The sequence below is a fragment of the Mercenaria mercenaria genome, chromosome 13 (assembly GCF_021730395.1).
Source record: "Mercenaria mercenaria strain notata chromosome 13, MADL_Memer_1, whole genome shotgun sequence".
Taxonomy (NCBI): domain Eukaryota; kingdom Metazoa; phylum Mollusca; class Bivalvia; order Venerida; family Veneridae; genus Mercenaria; species Mercenaria mercenaria.
The window spans coordinates 61,512,018-61,532,981 of record NC_069373.1 but is presented as its reverse complement, the minus strand read 5'-3'; the positions used below and the strand labels follow the sequence as shown (position 1 = coordinate 61,532,981).

The 20,964-nt window shown below is 34.8% G+C and overlaps 1 protein-coding gene across 21 annotated transcripts in view; it reads left to right on the top strand.

Annotated features, from left to right (window-relative positions):
- LOC123530277 (calcium-dependent secretion activator 1-like) overlaps window positions 1-20,964 on the top strand; it is a 110,525-nt gene that overhangs the window by 50,928 nt on the left and 38,633 nt on the right. For 8 of the 21 annotated variants that reach the window (XM_053522024.1, XM_053522014.1, XM_053522012.1 and 5 more), the window contains 11 exons: window positions 2,469-2,535; window positions 5,107-5,215; window positions 5,544-5,738; window positions 10,121-10,257; window positions 11,172-11,359; window positions 12,462-12,563; window positions 12,900-12,963; window positions 14,784-14,907; window positions 15,487-15,507; window positions 17,336-17,442; window positions 19,558-19,572. In XM_053522024.1, coding sequence (XP_053377999.1) covers window positions 2,469-2,535; window positions 5,107-5,215; window positions 5,544-5,738; window positions 10,121-10,257; window positions 11,172-11,359; window positions 12,462-12,563; window positions 12,900-12,963; window positions 14,784-14,907; window positions 15,487-15,507; window positions 17,336-17,442; window positions 19,558-19,572 — 1,129 coding nt within the window. Of the gene's footprint in view, window positions 1-2,468; window positions 2,536-5,106; window positions 5,216-5,543; window positions 5,739-10,120; window positions 10,258-11,171; window positions 11,360-12,461; window positions 12,564-12,899; window positions 12,964-14,783; window positions 14,908-15,486; window positions 15,508-16,575; window positions 16,594-17,335; window positions 17,443-18,945; window positions 18,958-19,557; window positions 19,573-20,964 lie in introns of all 21 variants that reach the window. The other 13 variants (XM_053522025.1, XM_053522023.1, XM_053522022.1 and 10 more) reach the window with 8 other exon arrangements.

Below are 20,964 nucleotides of genomic sequence, written 5' to 3'. Positions count from 1 at the left end.
CATGCTGTAAATTTTGAATCTCTTGGTAAATTTGCAATTATGGGGGTATGTATGATGATGGAAATTACTTGCAAATATATGATATACCTGCCTGAATAACTACTTGCAGATCTATTTTACCTGCTTAAGCTAAGAATAATTAGCACAGTGCCTAATTAAAAGATATAAAGATAAGACACAATTAGAGACAAATGGGGAAAAGAGGTTTTAACTTATGATTCAGAAAACAGCCAGTATGAGACATTTTGCACACAAAAAAGCCCATGTTAGCTTAGAAGTATTTGTTACTGACAGATACACTTTGACTTATTAAAAAAACAACGGAATAGTGGATTTTTTCCAAACATTGTGTTAAGAGGATACTTGAAGATAAATCCAGAATTTCAATATTTGCTGTTTAATTGGGTCTATTTTATAAAGCTGCTGAAAAGCCTGCACATGCCTTCCCACAAGAAACAGTTAATTGTTATTGAACTGTGCATGTGCACTGTATTCTAAATTAAAAAAGAAATTTCAGTTACTTGATCCCTTAAATCACCAGAAATAATTACATGGACAATTTATGTTTCTGCTTATTCTTGTCTATTGATATTGGTTAATGTCTTTGAAAAATGCAAGAAGTTTATTGCAAACAGTTTTACTTAAAGTGCCTGATGTGCTATCACAGGGTGTAATGAGTGTATTCTCTGACATTACCAAATAGATTTCATGTAACTGAAGGCAAGTTTCTAAAGCAAGGAACTGATCAATGCCTTTTGGAAAATTGAAAAAAAAACCTCTATGAAAGGCTTCTTTGATTTGTTAAGATTGTTGTAGATTGTTGACATAAGTTTACTTGTTATCCCCTCCCAACCGTCTCGGGGAGAGGGGGGGGGGGGGGGTAATTTTTAGATAATGTGGCCATTTGACAATGTGACAAGAGGCAGTCCAGTTATCTAAAGGTCAAGGTCATTTTTAATGGGGCGTGGTGGGGGAGTGGGGAGGTTACATAACCTTTAACACACTAACTTCCAGTGATTATCACAAATAGTTATAGAATTAGGTATTGAGGATCACATTCTTAAAGGTAATATAGTTACAAATAGAGAACAAAATTTAACTGTACACTATTTGTCAAAAAGTAATTTTCATTATACTTGATTCTGAATCAAGGAAAGCTTGGCAGACTTTCTCCAAAATTCTGTTTTATTTGTTTCATATTTATAGTTCCATTTGTCTTTAGGTTTGGTTTATTATGGAAATTCTCTTGGTTTGAAAGTGATAAGAACATACACTCTTGTATACATTTAAAGGGTTGCTGGCTGCAAGTGATTCTGGGTATGGTCTGCTCAGTTCAGTATTTAGTTAGTAAATTTTTAGTGAACATCCCTTTAGATAATAAATGGTATTGCCCAAATTGAGTGATGGACCAGTCCATTTTAGAAATTTAGCTGGCAAAAGGTTAAATAAGTTAAGATAATGTAGGCTCTGTGAGACAGCCTATTGGAAAATCTGTTGTTGCACCACTGCAAGAAACGTTATATTAACATCACTGTCAGGACATTTCCCTTAAATCATGTGCAGTGATTAGACAGAAATTTATCTTTCTGCTCTTACAGTTTATTCTTGACTTTATAGTTAATGGTTAATGTCTTATGTCCCTACTTAGGATATTGCAAGAAGTTTATTGCAAACAGTTTTACTTAAGTGCCTTCAGGCATTATTATAGGGTTAAGAATGAATGACTTCGTTCCATGAAATTTCTAGATAGATTATTTTCACTCTGTAGTCAGCTAGATAAAGGCAAGTTACAAAGGCTGAAAACTGGGGTGAGCTTATACTGCCCATAAGATGATAACCTGTGATCAGCTGATGATCTCAGGATTTCGTTTGTTTCCTTGTTCAGTATGTTAGGTCACCGTGATCTTAGGAACAAAAAGCTGTTTGCAGAAATGAGCAGCTGCTAATTTGAAATATTATTGCTTGTGGTTGGTCCGTCAGGTATAGACATCAGCATATCATGTCACAGTGTTCTTTGGGCTGTAAATTGTGCCTACCAGTATCAACATCTGGTCATAGGACACTTAAATATACAACAATCAAACTTCATAGGATAAATGCAAGTGGTCAGTTGATGGTCAAGGCCACAGTGACATTGGGACTAAAAATTGTGTCTTATCAATAGCTAGAGAATGCTTGATTGTCAATGGCCAGTAGATGCCCCTATCATTTTGGTAGTTAAAGTTCATGGTCAAGATCACGGTGGCTTTTAGACTTCAATATTTTTAGTATATATCTGGAGAACACTTATGCTTGCCATATGGCTATCAGAATTAATATATATGTATTTTTTTCGGGGGAGGGGGGGCGGGGGTCATTAGGTCAAAGATCAAGGTCTCAGCATACTTGTGAATGACAATTACACCAACGACCTCTGACAGGCTATCATTGAGATCATATATGTTCTACAAACAGCTCTTGTTTTACAGGTATCTCTATGCAATTGGAAAGAATGTTTGGAAAAAATGGAAGAAACGTTATTTTGTCCTAGTCCAGGTCAGTTACAGTAAATACACCATTATGCTTTTATATATTGCCTCATGAAAGTTTATTGGCAAGCAAAATGAACAAAATGAACTTTTTCTGTGTTCTCTGTTCATTTTCTAAAATTCTATACAAGTCTTTCAGGTTTTTTTATGTTCTTTACTATTATTTTTAGCTCACCTGTCACAAAGTGACAAGGTGAGCTTTTGTGATCGCGCGGTGTCCGTCGTCCGTGCGTCCGTCCGTGCGTCCGTCCGTAAACTTTTGCTTGTGACCACTCTAGAGGTCACATTTTTCATGGGATCTTTATGAAAGTTGGTCAGAATGTTCATCTTGATGATATCTAGGTCAAGTTCGAAACTGGGTCACGTGCCGTCAAAAACTAGGTCAGTAGGTCTAAAAATAGAAAAACCTTGTGACCTGTCTAGAGGCCATAATTTTCAATGGATCTTCATGAAAATTGGTCAGAATGTTCATCTTGATAATATCTAGGTCAAGTTCGAAACTGGGTCACGTGCGGTCAAAAACTAGGTCAGTAGGTCTAAAAATAGAAAAACCTTGTGACCTCTCTAGAGGCCATATATTTCACAAGATCTTCATGAAAGTTGGTCAGAACGTTCACCTTGATGATATCTAGGTCAAGTTCGAAACTGGGTCACGTGCCGTCAAAAACTAGGTCAGTAGGTCAAATAATAGAAAAACCTTGTGACCTCTTTAAAGGCCATATTTTTCATGGGATCTGTATGAAAGTTGGTCTGAATGTTCATCTTGATGATTTCTAGGTCAAGTTCGAAACTGGGTCACGTGCCATCAAAAACTAGGTCAGTAGGTCTAAAAATAGAAAATCCTTGTGACCTTTCTAGAGGCCATATATTTCACAAGATCTTCATGAAAATTGGTCAGAACGTTCACCTTGATGATATCTAGGTCAAGTTCGAAACTGGGTCACGTGCCATCAAAAACTAGGTCAGTAGGTCAAATAATAGAAAAACCTTGTGACCTCTCTAAAGGCCATATTTTTCATGGGATCTGTGTGAAAGTTGGTCTGAATGGTCATCTTGATGATATATAGGTCAAGTTCGAAACTGGGTCACGTGCGGTTAAAAACTAGGTCAGTAGGTCTAAAAATAGAAAAACCTTGTGACCTCTCTAGAGGCCATATATTTCATGAAATCTTCATGAAAATTTGTCAGAATGTTCACCTTGATGATATCTAAATCAAGTTCGAAAGTGGGTCACGTGCCGTCAAAAACTAGGTCAGTAGGTCAAATAATAGAGAAACCTTGTGACCTAACTAGAGGCCATATTTTCCATGGGATCTGTATGAAAGTTGGTCTGAATGTTCATCTTGATGATATCTAGGTCAAATTTGAAAGTGGGTCACGTGCCGTCAAAAACTAGGTCAGTAGGTCAAATAATAGAAAAACCTTGTGACCTTTCTAAAGGCCATATTTTTCAATGGATCTTCATGAAAGTTGGTCTGAATTTTCATCTTGATGATATCTAGGTCAAATTCGAAACAGGGTCATGTGCGGTCAAAAACTAGGTCAGTAGGTCTAAAAATAGAAAAACCTTGTGACCTCTCTAGAGGCCATACTTGTGAATGGATATTCATAAAAATTGGTCAGAATGTTCACCTTGATGATATCTAAGTCAAGTTCGAAAGTGGGTCACGTGCCTTCAAAAAGTAGGTCAGTAGGTCAAATAATGAAAAAAACGTTGTGACCTCTCTAAAGGCCATATTTTTCATGGGATCTGTATGAAAGTTGGTCTGAATGTTTATCTTGATGATATCTAGGTCAAGTTTGAAACTGGGTCAACTGCGATCAAAAACTAGGTCAGTAGGTCTTGAAATAGAAAAACCTTGTGACCTCTCTAGAGGCCATACCCTTGAATGGATCTTCATGAAAATTGGTCAGAATGTTCACCTTGATGATATCTAGGTCAAGTTTGAAAGCGGGTCACGTGCCTTAAAAAACTAGGTCAATAGGTCAAATAATAGAAAAACCTTGTGACCTCTCTAGAGACCATATTTTTCAATGGATCTTCATGAAAATTGGTCAGAATTTTTATCTTTATAATATCTAGGTCAAGTTCAAAACTGGGTCACATGAGCTCAAAAACTAGGTCACTATGTCAAATAATAGAAAAAACGATGTCATACTCAAAACTGAGTCATGTGGGAAGAGGTGAGCGATTCAGGACCATCATGGTCCTCTTGTTCAGTATATTTTCTGATCTTTAGCTCAACTTTTCAAAGAAAATGTAGGGCTATTGCTCTCGCCCCAGCATCAGCGTCGCCGTTGGTTTAAGTTTTTGATAAAGTCAAATATCTCTGTTACTATCAAAGCTATTGACTTGAAACTTAAAATTTTATTTACTAGCAAAGTCTTCACCAGGAGAAACAATCCCCACAACTCTGATTTGAATTTTGACAGAGTTATGCCCCTTTTTAACAATTTTTTTTGTTAAATTTTTTGATAAAGACAAATATATCTTTGTTACTATCAAAGCTTTGACTTGAAACTTAAAATAGTTATTTACTATCACAGATTTCTCAGTACATTTTTCTTATTATTTCAGGTTTCTCAGTATACTTTTGCTATGTGTAGTTACCGAGAGAGAAAGCCAGATCCAACAGAAATGATGCAGCTAGATGGTTTTACTGTTGACTATTGTGAACCAGTGCCAGGTACTGTTGTTGATAAATAAATACATGTAGTTTGTTAAAATGTCATAGAATTTCTGCCATATTTGTTTTTGAAAGGCTTCTTTCTATTTCATGGCAATATTGTCATAATTTTTTGTAATTGAAAGGGCCTGTCACTGAATTTGTGTTCCATGAAGATAGCACTTTAAAATGTACCTTCTATCCTTTAGAATAGAATGGAATGTTTTAAAACTTCTGTTGTACAGTTTTTGTCTATCGCTTCGGAAAGTGAAATACATGTATTTGCCATTGTTTTGATTGAGAAATTTTTGATAGGATGGACACAAGAATATTTTTGCATTTACTATAGAATTGGAAGGAGGTAAACATTTCTTCAACACAGTAAAGGAAGGTGATAATGTCACATTTGCCTCAGACGATGAAAACGAGAGAGCTCTGTGGGTACAAGCAGTATACCGAGCCACTGGACAGACACACAAACCAGTACCCCCTGTCGTACAGACCAACAAAATTAGCAACACCCAAATTTCACGCATGCAAGGAGGTATGTAGATTTTTTAGTATATTGTCCAACACATTACAGGAAAAATATTATAAGAACTATTTCAACTTCCCATTTAATATTTTTGTCTTTGAGTTTTCAGCATATATCTCACAATATGTCCTTCGATTTTATACAATTCCTTACTACAGTATTTTGGTGTGTATAGGTGGCGGTAATGTATAGTCCGCATCTAATTTTTGCTCTGGAAATGGTCGGAAAATTTAACTTCTAGTGTATTAGTCGCAGTTAAATTTCGGATTTTTTCCCCAGCAATATTTAATATTTACCGGCAAAAAAGTTATGGCGGTGGCCATATTGATGCAGCGGACTGAATTATTATCAGAACCTGATTGGTGGAAATCGGACAGTGTTATTTTCGTTCCCAACCGTTTCGTACCAACAGTAGTATCGGTAAAAGACTACATCAAAGAAAAGCGGCTTTTTGACACTAATTGGCAGCAGACGGTTTGCGTTTACATTTTGTTATCATGCAAGTTTAAGTGTGAATTGTTTGCACAGCAATTATAACACCTTTCCGTGTCATGTAATTAACCGCGTTCTTTTGATTCTGAGTAAAAAGATTAACAAAATATCTCTTTTTGGATTTTTTTCTTTTATTTAAAAATCAAAAGTAAAAAATTATCTTTCAAGTTTTTTAATACGCTAAGAATTAGTATAAATTATGTTTGGAATGGAGGACGGATCTGTCAAGATTTTATCCAACCCGGAGTACATGTCAATGGTGTCCAGTAAAACGAAAGTAGAAACAAACGTAATTCAGACTGCAAAAACATCTTTGAATTAAAGTCATTCGTATTTTAAAAGTCTGTATGGGTTATTTACGATATATTTTATTGAAAGTAATCGCTGTTGGTTGAAAAGCCGCCGATATTGATATTTTTTATCCATTTTGTTCGTTCGTAACAGATGCACGTAATTTTGCGAGAGCTACGGTCAGAAAATTGGCCTGGAAAAAAAAAACTGCTGGCAATGTTCTGTCGTATAGGTCGCAGGAACTTTTTCAGGCAGCAGAATGGGTAGAAAAAGTGCAACCTATACGCACCAAAATACGGTATACTGAGCCTTCCATAGTAAGTAGGATACTTGCAGGTCAAGGTAAGATGTAACATCTGTTATAGCAGCAGCAGCTGCTGCAAGGAGTAAAAATATAGATAGCTATAGGATATGATTGGAAAAAAAGTTGTTAAGTAGAAATTAATATAATTTCATGTTAAAAATAAATTTTTATTCCTGTTTTTATGTCATTAAATGTGCACAGAATCCAGGCAGCTGTTACATAAAATTCCAAACGGCTTTTGATTCTCTATAAACGAAACTTAGACAGTCATATGGTGTCTTTTATTGACATTCATTTAGCCCATCCAGAGGCTCATATAAAAGAAACTTTGAATATCTTCTTCTCTGAATCCATAATAGCTAGAGCCTTGATATAAACCTAACTCTACGTTATATAAACACACTAGAAGCCTTTTACACAGGTGAGTGCTTTAGGGTCAATGACCCTCTTGTTTACTAATACTTACAGTTTAATTGCCGAATTAATTCATTATATCTTGTTTTATCTCCACCCATTCAATGTCAAGTATTTTAAGTAGCTGTATACTGTATCTGTCAAAGTAAAGATAGAGATCATATAAATAATATGCATAATTCAGTTGATGCAAAGTGTCTAAATGTAATCTAAAGTCTACATTTCTAATTTAATCAGAAAGTAGGATTGCCCAGAGTGGTTTGTCACGGTTGCCAAATTAAAATTGCTTCACCCCAACCACAGTGGGTTTGAAACCCCCCACATTGGATTCTTTCTTGTGGTGAAGATATCCTTCTAGCTTACAGAAGATTAGTGGTTCTACTTTGTTAACTGCCCATCCCATAGAGTAATTCTGAGAGGAAAACCTGGTGTCTTCCTCCTTTGTTAACATTAGAAAGTCGCCTATATGATCTTAAAAACTTCATAGTGATGTTGCATGTCATTAGATAATTTTTCATAAAGGAAAGCCTTGCAGCTAGTGTAGGTTGTTAAAATAGAATATTTAATCAAGGAAGATTAGTTTAATTGCATAAGGCAACCAAAGGAAGATATTAGTTTACTGTTTTACACCCACATACAACAAATATCAGCTGTGTAACAGTGTACAGAGGCTCAAGTTTCTGTAAAATATGACAGAATCAATATAGTATCTTAAATCAGAGGAGTCATAATTGAGCACCTGGGATCATAGTAAAACAAAATGAATTAATTGCCTTTATTATTGATGTGACAGATACTTGGAGAAATAAATCAAGTAGGTGAAATATTGAAAGGTAAAAGTCCTTAAGAGTCAGTTATGAATTGTTTGTAAGCTTACTTTTTATAGTCTCCACAGGAAGCCCATATAGGTGACATTAGTAATTTTTAGTTAGGTAGTGTAAGATACAGACCACACTCCAATTCCAGAAGCCTCCCAGTTTAAGACACTTATGAACAGGACTTTTACCCAAATTTTAGTCATTTCTTAAATGGATGAGCATGGGATCAAACTCACAACACGTTGTTCCATGGTCAGTGTTACCTTTGGACTTCTTCATCTGGTCCCATAATTTATGATATCCATAACTGAATTAATGGTATTATAAAAAGAATTACTGATATCACAAAATGAAATTTAAGATATCACAAAATAGTAAATAAATAGAAAAAAAGGTTTGTATTCTAACATGTGTTTGAACTTGCCTGTGTGTTGATACTCTTATGTTCAACTGAAGGCCCACAACTAAATTACTGTCTAAATTGTGATGCATGAATGAGATATATCAATAATTCTAGAAATATAATGCATATAAACTTTATATCTAACTGTTCTCTTTTGGAAATATTGTTCATTTTTCAGTAATTTATATTAATATTACATAAGGTATTCATTTTTAGCTCCTTTAAATAGCAGTGGAACCCTAAACATAAATGTGTTTCCACTTTATAGTTAAAATTTCATACCTGGGGGTATATCATATTTAATTGTAAATGACTATGTGATAGAAATATTAGCTTTGCATCAATAAATAAGCACTTACTCTTTGAGCAATAACATTGCATTCATAAGGTATGCACTATTCAGTAGATCTCATGCTGAAGTTCAAACCATCGGATTTGTACATTCCTAAAATATTTCTTACTGTCTCATTTCTGTATGCTTAATTTGTATATTTGATATGTTTTTCTGCCCTCATTTTTAGCTCAACTTTTCAAAGAAAAAGTAGAGCTATTGCACTCGCCCCAGCTTTGGTGTTGGTGCGGCATCATTGGTTAAGTTTTTGTTAAAGTCAAGTATCACTGTTACTGTCAAAGCTATTGACAGGAAACTTAAACTACTTATTTACTATCAAAGTCTACACTAGGAGAAACAATCACCATAACTCTAATTTACATTTTGACACTAATTTGCATTTTGACAGAGTTATGCCCCTTTTTAACTTAGAATTTTTTGGTTAAAGTTTTTGATAAAGTCAAATATCTCTATTACTATCAAAGCTTTTAACTTGAAACTTAAAATAGTTATTAACTGTCAAAGTCTACACCAGGAGAAACAATCCCCACAACTCTAATTTGAATTTTGACAGAGTTATGCTTCTTTTTAACTTAAGATATTTTGGTTAAAGTTTTATGAAGTTTTTACTGGCAAATTAAAAACACTTATTCAGAGTCAAGCACTGTCATCAGCCAGCTCTTGTTTATCATGATGATTGTTGACTTCTTAGATATTTATTTCTTCTCCTGGTAGCATAACGTTAAAAGCATTTTGGGACTTTAAACGAAACTACATTTGTACTATCCTTAGCTTACTGCTGACAAGTGTATAAGAAATGCTGTGAAATCATTAATATGCTTGGGGGATTAATTTTCATGGTTGGGTTTAATGAAATTAAATACCAAGGAACAAAATAAAATTCCCATTTATTCTATCCTGGTAAATTGAAATGCACAAAACAACAAAATGTTATGGCCATAGAATTAAATGATTTCACAGTATACCTTGTATAAAATGCCTATCTCTAATTGCGCCCTACACCACCCTTATTACCAAATACCAAGAAGTTATTAAAAAAAAAAAATCAGTTCTGTCACAGTGAATTCCAGCTTTGTTTGGTAAAATTGATAAAAATTCATTTATTACAAGTTTTAATTTTTAACTTTAATCACTTGGAAATATAAAATTGGAAATTGGGCTCCTGAATAAGTGTCTACTGCTTGTAAAATGAACAATCAAAAGGGCATTTATTTGGGAGTGTAGGGATTTGGGATGGGAGTGAAGGGATTTGAGAGTGTAGGGATATGAGGTAGTAACCAAATACTAACACATGCATGTTATGATGTATTAATACAGATGCTGATCGTGCCAGGAAGCATGGCCTGGACGAGTTTGTTCAAGCATATCCCTGTGACTTTGACCACCATGACTTCTTTAAAATGTTACAAACTCTAACCCTAGACTACAGATTGAATGATGCATATACTTGCTTGGTAAGATTTCTATACATATATCTTGACATCAGTATGGTAAACAAGGAACTGTTTACATTGTGGATATGTTAACCCTTACCCTGCTAAAGTTCTATAATGAACTTGTCCATCAGTACCATTAACTGTTAGAAGGGGGGTATACCAAAACGAAACTGACTGAATGGTGAACAGTGCAGGTCATGATCAGACTGCATGGATGTGCAGGCTGATCATGATCTGCACTGGTTGCAAAGGCAGAATCTATCATGTTCAGCATGGTAAGGGTTAATTTCTTTTGATATATCTGTAGTTTGAAAGAAATAAAATGACAGGATACACAAATGGTGTTGCAATAACAGTTATTAGGCATGTTTCTAGTAGTGGCATGTGTTATAAGAATCTCTCTTGTACAAATGTGTATATAGTAACTAAGCAAAAGTAGCTGTTACTTTTGAAATATCATAATGTATGTATTTCTTTTCAAGATTTATGTTAAACATATTTATAAATGATTAAACCTTGATGAAATTTGAAGAATACCTTCAATAATATTCAAATTTTTGTACAAATGGTCCAATGATGGTGTTCTGTCATGCTTATGTATGAATACTCAGACCCTGCATGTTTCTCTGTATACTGCCTGACCTTAACCTCTTTTTCCACAGATTTAGAAAATGTTCATGTAAAATTATACTTGTGTACAAATAATTCTGTTCTCCTGTCAGGGGAGGTAAATCTTTATGATATTTAATCAACATGCACAAGTCAAAAATAAAGATTGCTAAAATTTAGTTCTTGTTAAACTTTGCAATTGTAAATAATTCTTACACATATAAAATGAAGAAGTTAAAGGATACTTAAATGCATTTATTTCAAGGAAGATTTTATCTCAAATTCTTCTATTAAAATTGGTTCTCGTTACATGGAATTTTCAGGGTTGGTTCAGTCCAGGTCAGGTGTTTGTGCTGGATGAGTACTGTGCCAGATATGGTGTTCGCGGCTGTCACCGTCACTTGTGTTACCTCAATGATTTGTTGGAGCGGGCAGAAAATGGCATCATGATAGATCCTACACTTATACATTATAGTTTTGCCTTTTGTGCTTCTCATGTACATGGAAACAGGTATAGTATCAAGGTTTTCTTTAGAATTAAAAAAAATAACAACCAATCAGGTACTGTGTTATGATTGAAAGAATAATTAAGGCATTGTCCTCTACAGCCTATAGACAATGTGATTCTCAAGTACATTGAGACAGAATATATGTCAGGATTTCATAGTAACTAGTTTTATTATGCCGCCGAAGGGAGGCATATAGTTTTTGAACCGTCTGTCGGTCTGTCAGTCTGTCCGCAATTTTCGTGTCCGGTCCATATCTTTGTCATCGATGGATGGATTTTCAAATAACTTGGCATGAATGTGTACCACAGTAAGACGACATGTCGCGCGCAAGACCCAGGTCCGTAGCTCAAAGGTCAAGGTCACACTTAGACATTAAAATATAGTGCATTGATGGGCGTGTCTGGTCCATATCTTTGTCATCGATGGATGGATTTTCAAATAATTTGGCATGAATGTGTACCACAGTAAGATGACGTGTCGCGTGCAAGACCCAGGTCCGTAGCTCAAAGGACAAGGTCACACTTAGACGTTAAAGGTCATTTTTCATGATAGTGCATTGATGGGCGTGTCCGGTCCATATCTTTGTCATTCATGCATGGATTTTAAAATAACTTGGCATGAATGTGTACCACAGTAAGACGACGTGTTGCACGCAAGACCCAGGTCCGTAGCTCAAAGGTCAAGGTCACACTTAGACATTAAAGGTCATTTTTCATGATAGTGCATTGATGGGCGTGTCCGGTCCATAGCTTTGTCATTCATGCATGGATTTTAAAATAACTATGCATGAATGTGTGACACAGTAAGACGACGTGTCGTGCGCAAGACCCAGCTCCGTAGGTCAAAGGTCCTAAACTCTAACATCGGCCATAACTATTCATTCAAAGTGCCATCGGGGGCATGTGTCATCCTATGGAGACAGCTCTCGTTTGTCATGTCTTTTTATTGCTCATGAGCTATGATCACAATGATTCTCATGTTCTTTAAACTGAAAGGGTATAATAATAGTACATTTGACAGCAGTTTGTGAAAGGTGTAAGTGTAATGGGAATATAATCCTTTGATGAGCTATAGAATCCTAACAGTTTATTTTCATTCTTTCAGACCTGATTGTATAGGGACAGTATTATGGGCAGAGAGGGATAAATTTGATGAAATCAAAGAAAGACTTAGAATTCTGCTGGAAAATCAAATTACACATTTCAGGTATACACCATTTATACATTTTTACTTCAATGCCTGACTATAACTATGAGCCCTACCTGAACATTTATCCACCTGCCCCAAAATGGCATCATGTAGTTGAAGTTCCTTTTATTTATCCGAAAGCAGACATTTTGTTGGAAAGAAGAATTTTTTCAAGATTGTTTTGTCTGGCATTAAATGATAAATGCTATATGATGGAAACAATTTAAGGAATATTATTCCATAAACTATAATGTATTTATATACATGTATTGCTTTTAAGGTAGAAGTCTGTTATTAATTTTATTTGCTCTAGGTTGATAAAATACAACTTACACATTAATTTATATGATACAGGTACTGTTTCCCATTTGGACGACCGGAAGGAGCTTTAAAAGCAACTCTGTCACTCCTTGAAAGGGTAAGAAACTATAAACGAAAGGATTATTGTAGCTTTTGATGTAAGTGTATGGAAGGGGTTCGAACCCTGATTATAAGGTGATTATTCTTTTGACTGATATTCAGATTGGAATAAATACTGAATTAGGAGAATGTCAATCTGACTAAAGTACATCTCCTATTACGCTACGCTTAGAACACGAGCTATTGATAGCCTCGTTCTGATGACCCTTCCGCTAGCCAATCAAAAGTTAACTTACAACATTCTGCAAGCTTAACAAAGCCTTGGGTTTTGATATCTACCATTCTTTTGTCGTAAGATGTCAGATAGCCCGTTAGCTCAGTCAGTAGGACACTTGCTTTGTGATTTTAAGATCAGTAGGTCAAAGGTCAAGGTCACAGTGACCTGGAATAGTTAAACCATTTCCAGATGTTAACTCAAGAACTCTTGGGCCTAGGACCATGAAAGTTGATAGAAAGGTTGGCCATGACCAGCAGATGACCTCAATTGATTTTAAGGTCAGTACCTCTTAGTTCAAGGTGACAGTGACCCGGAACAGTTAAAGGATTTCCAGATGATAACTCAACGCTTTGACCTAGGATTATGAAAGTTGATAGGGAGGTTGGCCATGACCAGCAGATGACCCCTATTGATTTTGAGGTCAGTAGGTCAAAGGTCAAGGACACAGTGACCTGGAACAATGTGTAGCATGTGTAGTTGAGAACCTGGGGTTTCGCGTCCAGATTCTTCCAGTCCTGTAGGAGTTATGGCCCCTGACTTAGTAAAAAATTGGTCATTTTAATGTTGTGTCATGCGTAGCTCCAAAAGTATTTGACCTAGAGTCACCAAAGTTTACAGGAATGTTGGTCAGCATGTGCAGTTGTGCACCTGGGGTTTCGCGTCCGGATTCATTCAGTATTGTAGGAGTTATGGCCCCTGACCTAGGAAAAAATTGTCATTTTAATGTTGTGTCGCGCGTAGCTCCAAAAGTATTTGACCTAGAGTCACCAAAGTTTACAGGAATGTTGGTCAGCATGTGCAGTTGTGCACCTGGGGTTTTGCGTCTGGATTCATTTAGTCATGTAGGAGTTATGGCCCCTGACTTAGTAAAAAATTGTCATTTTTATGTTGTGTTGCACGTAGCTCCAAAAGTATTTGACCTAGAGTCACCAAAGTTTACGGAAATGTTGGTCAGCATGTGCAGTTGTGCACCTGGGGTTTCGCGTCCGGATTCATTCAGTATTGTAGGAGTTATGGCCCCTGACCTAGGAAAAAATTGTCATTTTAATGTCATGTAGTGGGGGCATCTGTGTCACATGGACACATTTCTAGTTATAAAATGCAATGCATGTTTTTAATAAAAAATATTATGCCTCAAAGTGATTTACTTAGAACAAAATGTCTGGCTTTGCCATGGGCCAGATGTGTAGGTTATGTGAACACTGGGATTTGTACGGTGTTTGAAGAAAGTATTGACTCAAAGGATGCCTCACAGATGCTTTGATTATAAAAACTTCTTGTTGTAATTGCAAATACGGTACATGACAGTCTCAAAGCTGGTTTTTAAAAATTGTTGCATAAATACATATTAAGTACTTGTTCTCAAAAACAAAATACCGTCACTTTAAAAAACAGTCAAAATAGAAATCTGGCAAAATGTTATTTTGTTACTGACTTACTAATGCCAAATTTATCATACCTACAGATTTTGCCCTTTATTTTATGAGAATGAAAGATAAAACTTCTACATTTGTATATTTTGGACAGGCTGTGATGAAGTATATAGTAACCAGTGTATAGATTTAACATAAACACTCTATATGTATGTCATATCTTGGCAGGTATTGATGAAGGATATAGTAACCCCTGTGCCCCCAGAGGAAGTGCGGACTGTGATAAAGAAATGTCTTGAGAACGCTGCCCTTGTTAACTATACCAGAATCTCAGAATATGCCAAAATAGAAGGTATGCATAGCAGTCATGTAACATTTGTCTCTTATGTTGTAAACATTTGTATAAGGTTGAAAAATAAAGGTATATTTTTGATGTTCATTTGAAATATGATGAAGGTTCATTTATTGTTGAGCCCGCTTGCAGTGAGCTCAGTATAGTCGTCACTTTTGGTGAGTTGGTGTATGTTCGTGCGTCCGTCCGATTTTGTCTGGACTATAACTTTGACATGCATGGACCAATCTTGTTTATATTTGGCATGAATGTTTACCTCAATTAGAAGGAGTGTCATGCGCAAACCCCATGTTACTATCTCAAAGTTCAAGGTCACAGTTGGAGGTCAAAGGTCAAATTGAAGTTTGTCCGGAGCATTTCTTCTTCATGCATGGTGGGATTTTGATGTAACTTGGCATGAATGTTCACCATTATGAGACGGAGTATCATGTGCAAGAACCAGGTCTAAGGTCAAGGTCATGACAGCTGGCGGGCTTGACATTCGGCCTGTGGGCATACTTGTTTTTGTTTAGAAACGGTCAGAAACTTGATAACAAAATTTTTATATTTTTAATTTTTTTATATTTATATTTTAACTAGATCATGACTTGAGTTCTGATGGTAAGTGTAATACCTTAAACAGCAGTGCTGTGCGGGCTGTCATATTATACAGGAACATACATAATCCTATACCCTACCATCCTAGTAGATCCCACATATCTAAACCTGTAACTTTACAGGTGGACATTGCATATCTCTGATCTGTAAAATCTAGCTAGGTTGCTTTCTATGCTTCCAGTTATGATTAGGATCTTCTTAAAAATCTTATTAACCTTTACCCTGCTAAATTTCTATAATGGGCTAGTCCATAACTCAATTTGGGCAGTACCATTTATTATTTGAAGGGGTGTTCACTGGAAAGTTACTGACTGAATAGTGAACAATGCAGACCGTGATCAGCCTGCATGGATGTGCAGGTTGATCTTGGTCTGCACTGGTCGCAAAGGCAAAAGCAGGCTAAAGGTTTACTATTAGCAGTATTTAAATCTTAAAAAAGTCCTACATTAGTTAGATTAAGTTATGTTATATTTTCTGGTCCTTTGGGATTATGGGGTCCATTCAATGTTTCTGCTAAAGATGATTGTAGGGGGAAGTGAAGGGTGTAGCACCTTTTATTATTTCTCGTGGGCATACTGTAAAACTGAGTCTGTTATTAATTTGCTTGGTGAGCTATATGCATCCAAAGGATCTTCTAATAGATTTACTGCTGTGTGCTTTCAAATAAGATTACCTTTATAACTTGAAAATTAGCTGCTGATATATCTATTCTCACATCCTTTATTAGATAATGTTATAACTACCTCTATTCTGATATAAGTTTGTAAAGTTAGGGGGTGGGGCAGTGTTTCTTTCTACAGAAAGCAATAGTAGTTTAGTAATTTTTTCTGTTTTAAATTCTTTGAACACTTTGTTGTCTCTTTCAACTGGAGAACAGTTTATAATTGTATTCCATCAAGCTCTTTTACATACATATACTCATGACAACTAATATCTCTGATATATGAATATGTACAATATATACTCTCAGTTAATTTTCTCTACAGTATACACCTTGACCTGCTGGTAAATAATCTGTTTTGCTTGTCATTTATAATTAATCAAAGTTTAATTTTGTTCTTCTTGTAACAGCTAAACATGGGAAGTCAGGTGATTTTAGTTTTGTGTTGTGATTACTATGTTGTTCAAGCTTCAGTAATACTTTTTCACATGCTTAATAGCAAATGTTGATTCCAGTGTTTTTTTTTCTGCGAATTTAAAGTAATAATATCATTATTTTGAAACTCTTTTTTGTGTATTCTCTGCTGTGATATACTGTTGTTGTTTTATCATAAATATCTGTGAGTGTCTTATTGTCATGGATTTGCATCATACCACAAAAACAAGTTAAATCTGTGAATTTGTGTCTCCACGAAATATCTTAGTTGCCAACACCAAAGAAAATTTTTGTTATCAAAATTAAATGTTTTCAGTAGCGCATAAAAATCTGTAGTGCAGTTTATATGACATAGGGAATGGATCTGTAATTGTAATTACAATGAGAATACATTAAATTTTGCATTTAAGATTAGATTCTTATTTAATTCAGTCTTAAATAACCAATGAAATTCTACTTTAAAATTATTACTATTCCTGAAACTTGTCAGGGCCCTTTAAACATTTAACTATTATACAGAAATATATTTCTCATCAACAACTGAGCAAACAAGTAGTTTTGAAACAGATGACTAATGTGATAAAAATTTGCTAATGTTTCTTAATCTTGGGGAAATGTGTGCGATTAAAACATTTACAGCAAACACCCTTTTTATAGTTACAAAATATCAATTCAAATAACATCATATGAGCAAAATCTGATTGCAATTAAAGTTAACACTGTTTGCCTATACAGAATCGTACCAAGAAGACGCGGGTCAGAAGAAGCGTCTAGAGGATGTCATGCATCTAGCTGAGCTGTGTATAGAAGTTTTACAGCAGAATGAGGAACACCATGCTGAGGTAATTATCTTCCGCTCCATCATTTCGTTACAATTTATTCATGATTACTGTAATCCTTAAATCTTAACTTCATGCATGATCATTTCCCGCTTTGCTCAAAGTTTTGTTTAAAATACATACATGTATATGTTTATAGAGTTACCGTATTAATTCTTATTAGCTCTCACTCTGTTACTAGCACCTCTGCATAGATGATTTTTACAACTGAATTAAAAATTTAATGTCCGTAAATGTATAAAATCCAACACTTTTGGCAGTTAAGGTAGTTCTGCACGTTTGGATCGAAAACTTTTCTACAATGTAGAATTTGATTAAACTCTAATTTTTCAAAACTTCAGAATATACCTAGAAAATTCAGCAAATAAAAAAGATAGGGTCCTGTGCTTAATTTTTTGCTAGACTGATTTGAAAAATGTGGACCTCACGCAATATTTCATAATGGGAGTCTATGGGAAAATCAACTTTCATAACATTTTATCGAATAGAATTTTTTGACGAAACTTCTCACAGTTGTATTTAATCACATGGCCTATAATTTGGTGTAATAAAATGTATAGGTCCGTGTGCTTATTTTTGAGATATTTGACCATGATTAAAAGGAACCGGACATTTCACGTTAATTTTAAGACATTATTTTGAATTTGTTAACATCCCATATGTTTTAATATCATATTTTTGACTTAAGAAATATAGAAACAGTGCCATTGTAATAAATTCACTCACAGGTTTCGATTAATTCATAAAGTGATTTTCATTTCCGTACGCCGAATTCTGGCTTTATTCTACGTTTTCCGGATAAATGACGTTACACCATCACTTTCGGTTTTTCAAACGTGCAGAACTACCTTAACAAAGCTAGAATTTACACGACAGATAAAAGTATATACTTCAGGCTCATAAGTTTCTAAAAGTAAGCATTTTATGGGTGAACACTATGGTGATGTCATGCATAAGTGGTTCCAGTTGTGACTCCCATTTTGAATTTTGCAGCCCCCAGGGAGGGCTAATAAGAATCGAGCGGTATTTGCTGGTGAAAGTATGGAATTTTTTACTAAACATAATTAAAGACATCTTGAAATATCAGTTAAGGTTTTAGATATTTGAGCCGTGCCATGAGAAAACCAACATAGTGGCTTTGCGACCAGCATGGATCCAGACCAGCCTGCGTATCCGTGCAGTCTGGTCAGGATCCATGCTGTTCGCTAACAGTTTCTCTAACTGCAATAGGCTTTAAAAGCGAACAGCATGGATCCTGATCCGCGCAGTCTGGTCTGGATCCATGCTGGTCACAAACCCACTATGTTGGTTTTCTCATGGCACGGCTCATTTGATATCAGTAGACTTAAGGACTACTCGTGCCTTTTACAGCAATGTTTTCTTAATATTGTTTGGAGTCCTTTGTACCTTACTGTAGATTTGTGATAATTTATACTCCTATATTGTTAAGTGGAGCAGTATTTAGACCCTTTGTGCTTTATGTAATATTATATATTCCTTATGTAGAAAGTATGCCTGGTGAGTAATCCCTTGGAATTGTCTCACAAATATTATCACCTCAAGAACATTGCAGAAATGTAAAAAAAAAATTGGACAAAATAATCTAAGCCTGTATTAATGAATCACTGTATTATTCTTTGAAAGTTGAATTTCAAACTGTTTACACTTTTTGGAAAACAATACTTTTTAAGATTTCATCAGTGGTTAAAAGTCGGGGTTTTTTTTTTTTTTTGAGAGTTGGTGTACTTCTTTGGCTCTAAGATGATTATTTTATACTTACTATAAAAATGATTTTGTACAGTTTAGCAAATGTAAAATACTTTGAAATGTGGCACCTTTAAAGATAACAACATCTTTACACAATGCACAGCTATCTTTGTTTAAGTGAAAGTCTTTAGTGCTTCAAAGTATTTTACCACTAATGGTGACTAATTAATCAGACTTAAGGGTTCTGAGGGTTGAAGATTTGGAGGACTATATTGTCTGGTCATTACTGTTCACAAGTGCAAAGTGTTGGTCATCTCTCCGCCTTACTCTTTATCATTTGCATTTAATTTGCATATTTTTGTCTGTCCTCGTGCAACCTTCTCATACCATTTTTTTCTATATCTTCTACAGCAGAAAAATGACAAGGTAATTTACACGCTCGTATACAGCTTGTACAGTCTTCATTTCTGTCATAACAGCATTTTCAACATTTAACGTCGATTGAAATAACATATTTAGAGAGGCTATTATAAATTAATTGCATCTTAATTAATCATTAATATTTATCTTAATCTGCCACATTTAGCTTGTTGCTTTTTCGGTTGAATTATTGCTAAAAATGTCTGAAGTTGCTAAGATATGTTTTAAAAGTCGACCAGAAGTAATTTTAGCAAAGATTTTTAATTTTATGCAACACCTTAGCTTATTACATAATTAAAATACAGTGAAAACACTGCTTGCACAAGCATTGATGGCTTGAGACTATATATGAGCCCAGGCATTTTGTGTAATATTTTTTTAATTTGTAAATGATAACTTGGGCATTTTACCCATCTGTTTGCAACCTCAAGTCATCAGCATTTTACTGTTGTAAGTAGTGTCCTCGTAAGCAAAATAATGATTTGTATTACTTGTGGGGAAAAATGGTACACAAATTAAAAATGAAGTATTACCCAAATGACAGATTTGTTAATTATTTGGATGAAAATGTTTCAGTTAGTTTATAATAGCCTCCTAGCATACACATTTTACAATATTTTAAGCTTCTTATCTTAGTTTTGGCTCTTTATTGAGATATTGTAAAAAACAACACCTCTTGTACTTAACAGCAAAATTAATATAACAAAATCAGAGAATTTTTGGCATAGTAGCAAAAATTTGACTTCCTGTAAATAAGAAATTCATAATTTTTATGTTGAAATGAAGTCCCTTGACTTACAGCTGGAAGACTTCAGTGAGCAAAAAAACAAATGAAAATATTAGAAATGGAAAATGCTGTTATGAAAGATGTCAAATAAGTTGTAGATTTGGAAATGAAGAATTTGTTTTGCCATTATGCACATTTAGCATTTTTCTGATCAATTTGTTTTGATTATAAGTACAGGCTGTATGTAGAGTCAGTATTTCAGGTTTTGTTTCTTGCACAAAAATTATTTGTATGAGATAGTTTAATTATGATTTTGGAAATCTGCACTGTCCACTTCTATTATATGTAGATTTTATTTTTTACGACTAAGCATTAAATTTTCAATACTCTTATATTTTGTGTGCATTTTCTGACAGAAATATTTTTAGTTCATCTAAACCAAAGGTTCCAGATGAGCTATTGGTATAGGTGGATGGTACAGTGTCAGTTGTCCATTGTTTACAGTTTTACTGTTTAATTCTGGCTGGCACAGTTTTTGCCCAACCTGAACGAAATTTGGATATTAAAATATCAGTACAAGTTTGATACTTGGCAGTCTTGGACCAAAAGTTAAGTCACTGGATCAAGTCCTACAAAAACCTTGTCAACACTCTTGAAGCCACATTTTCTAT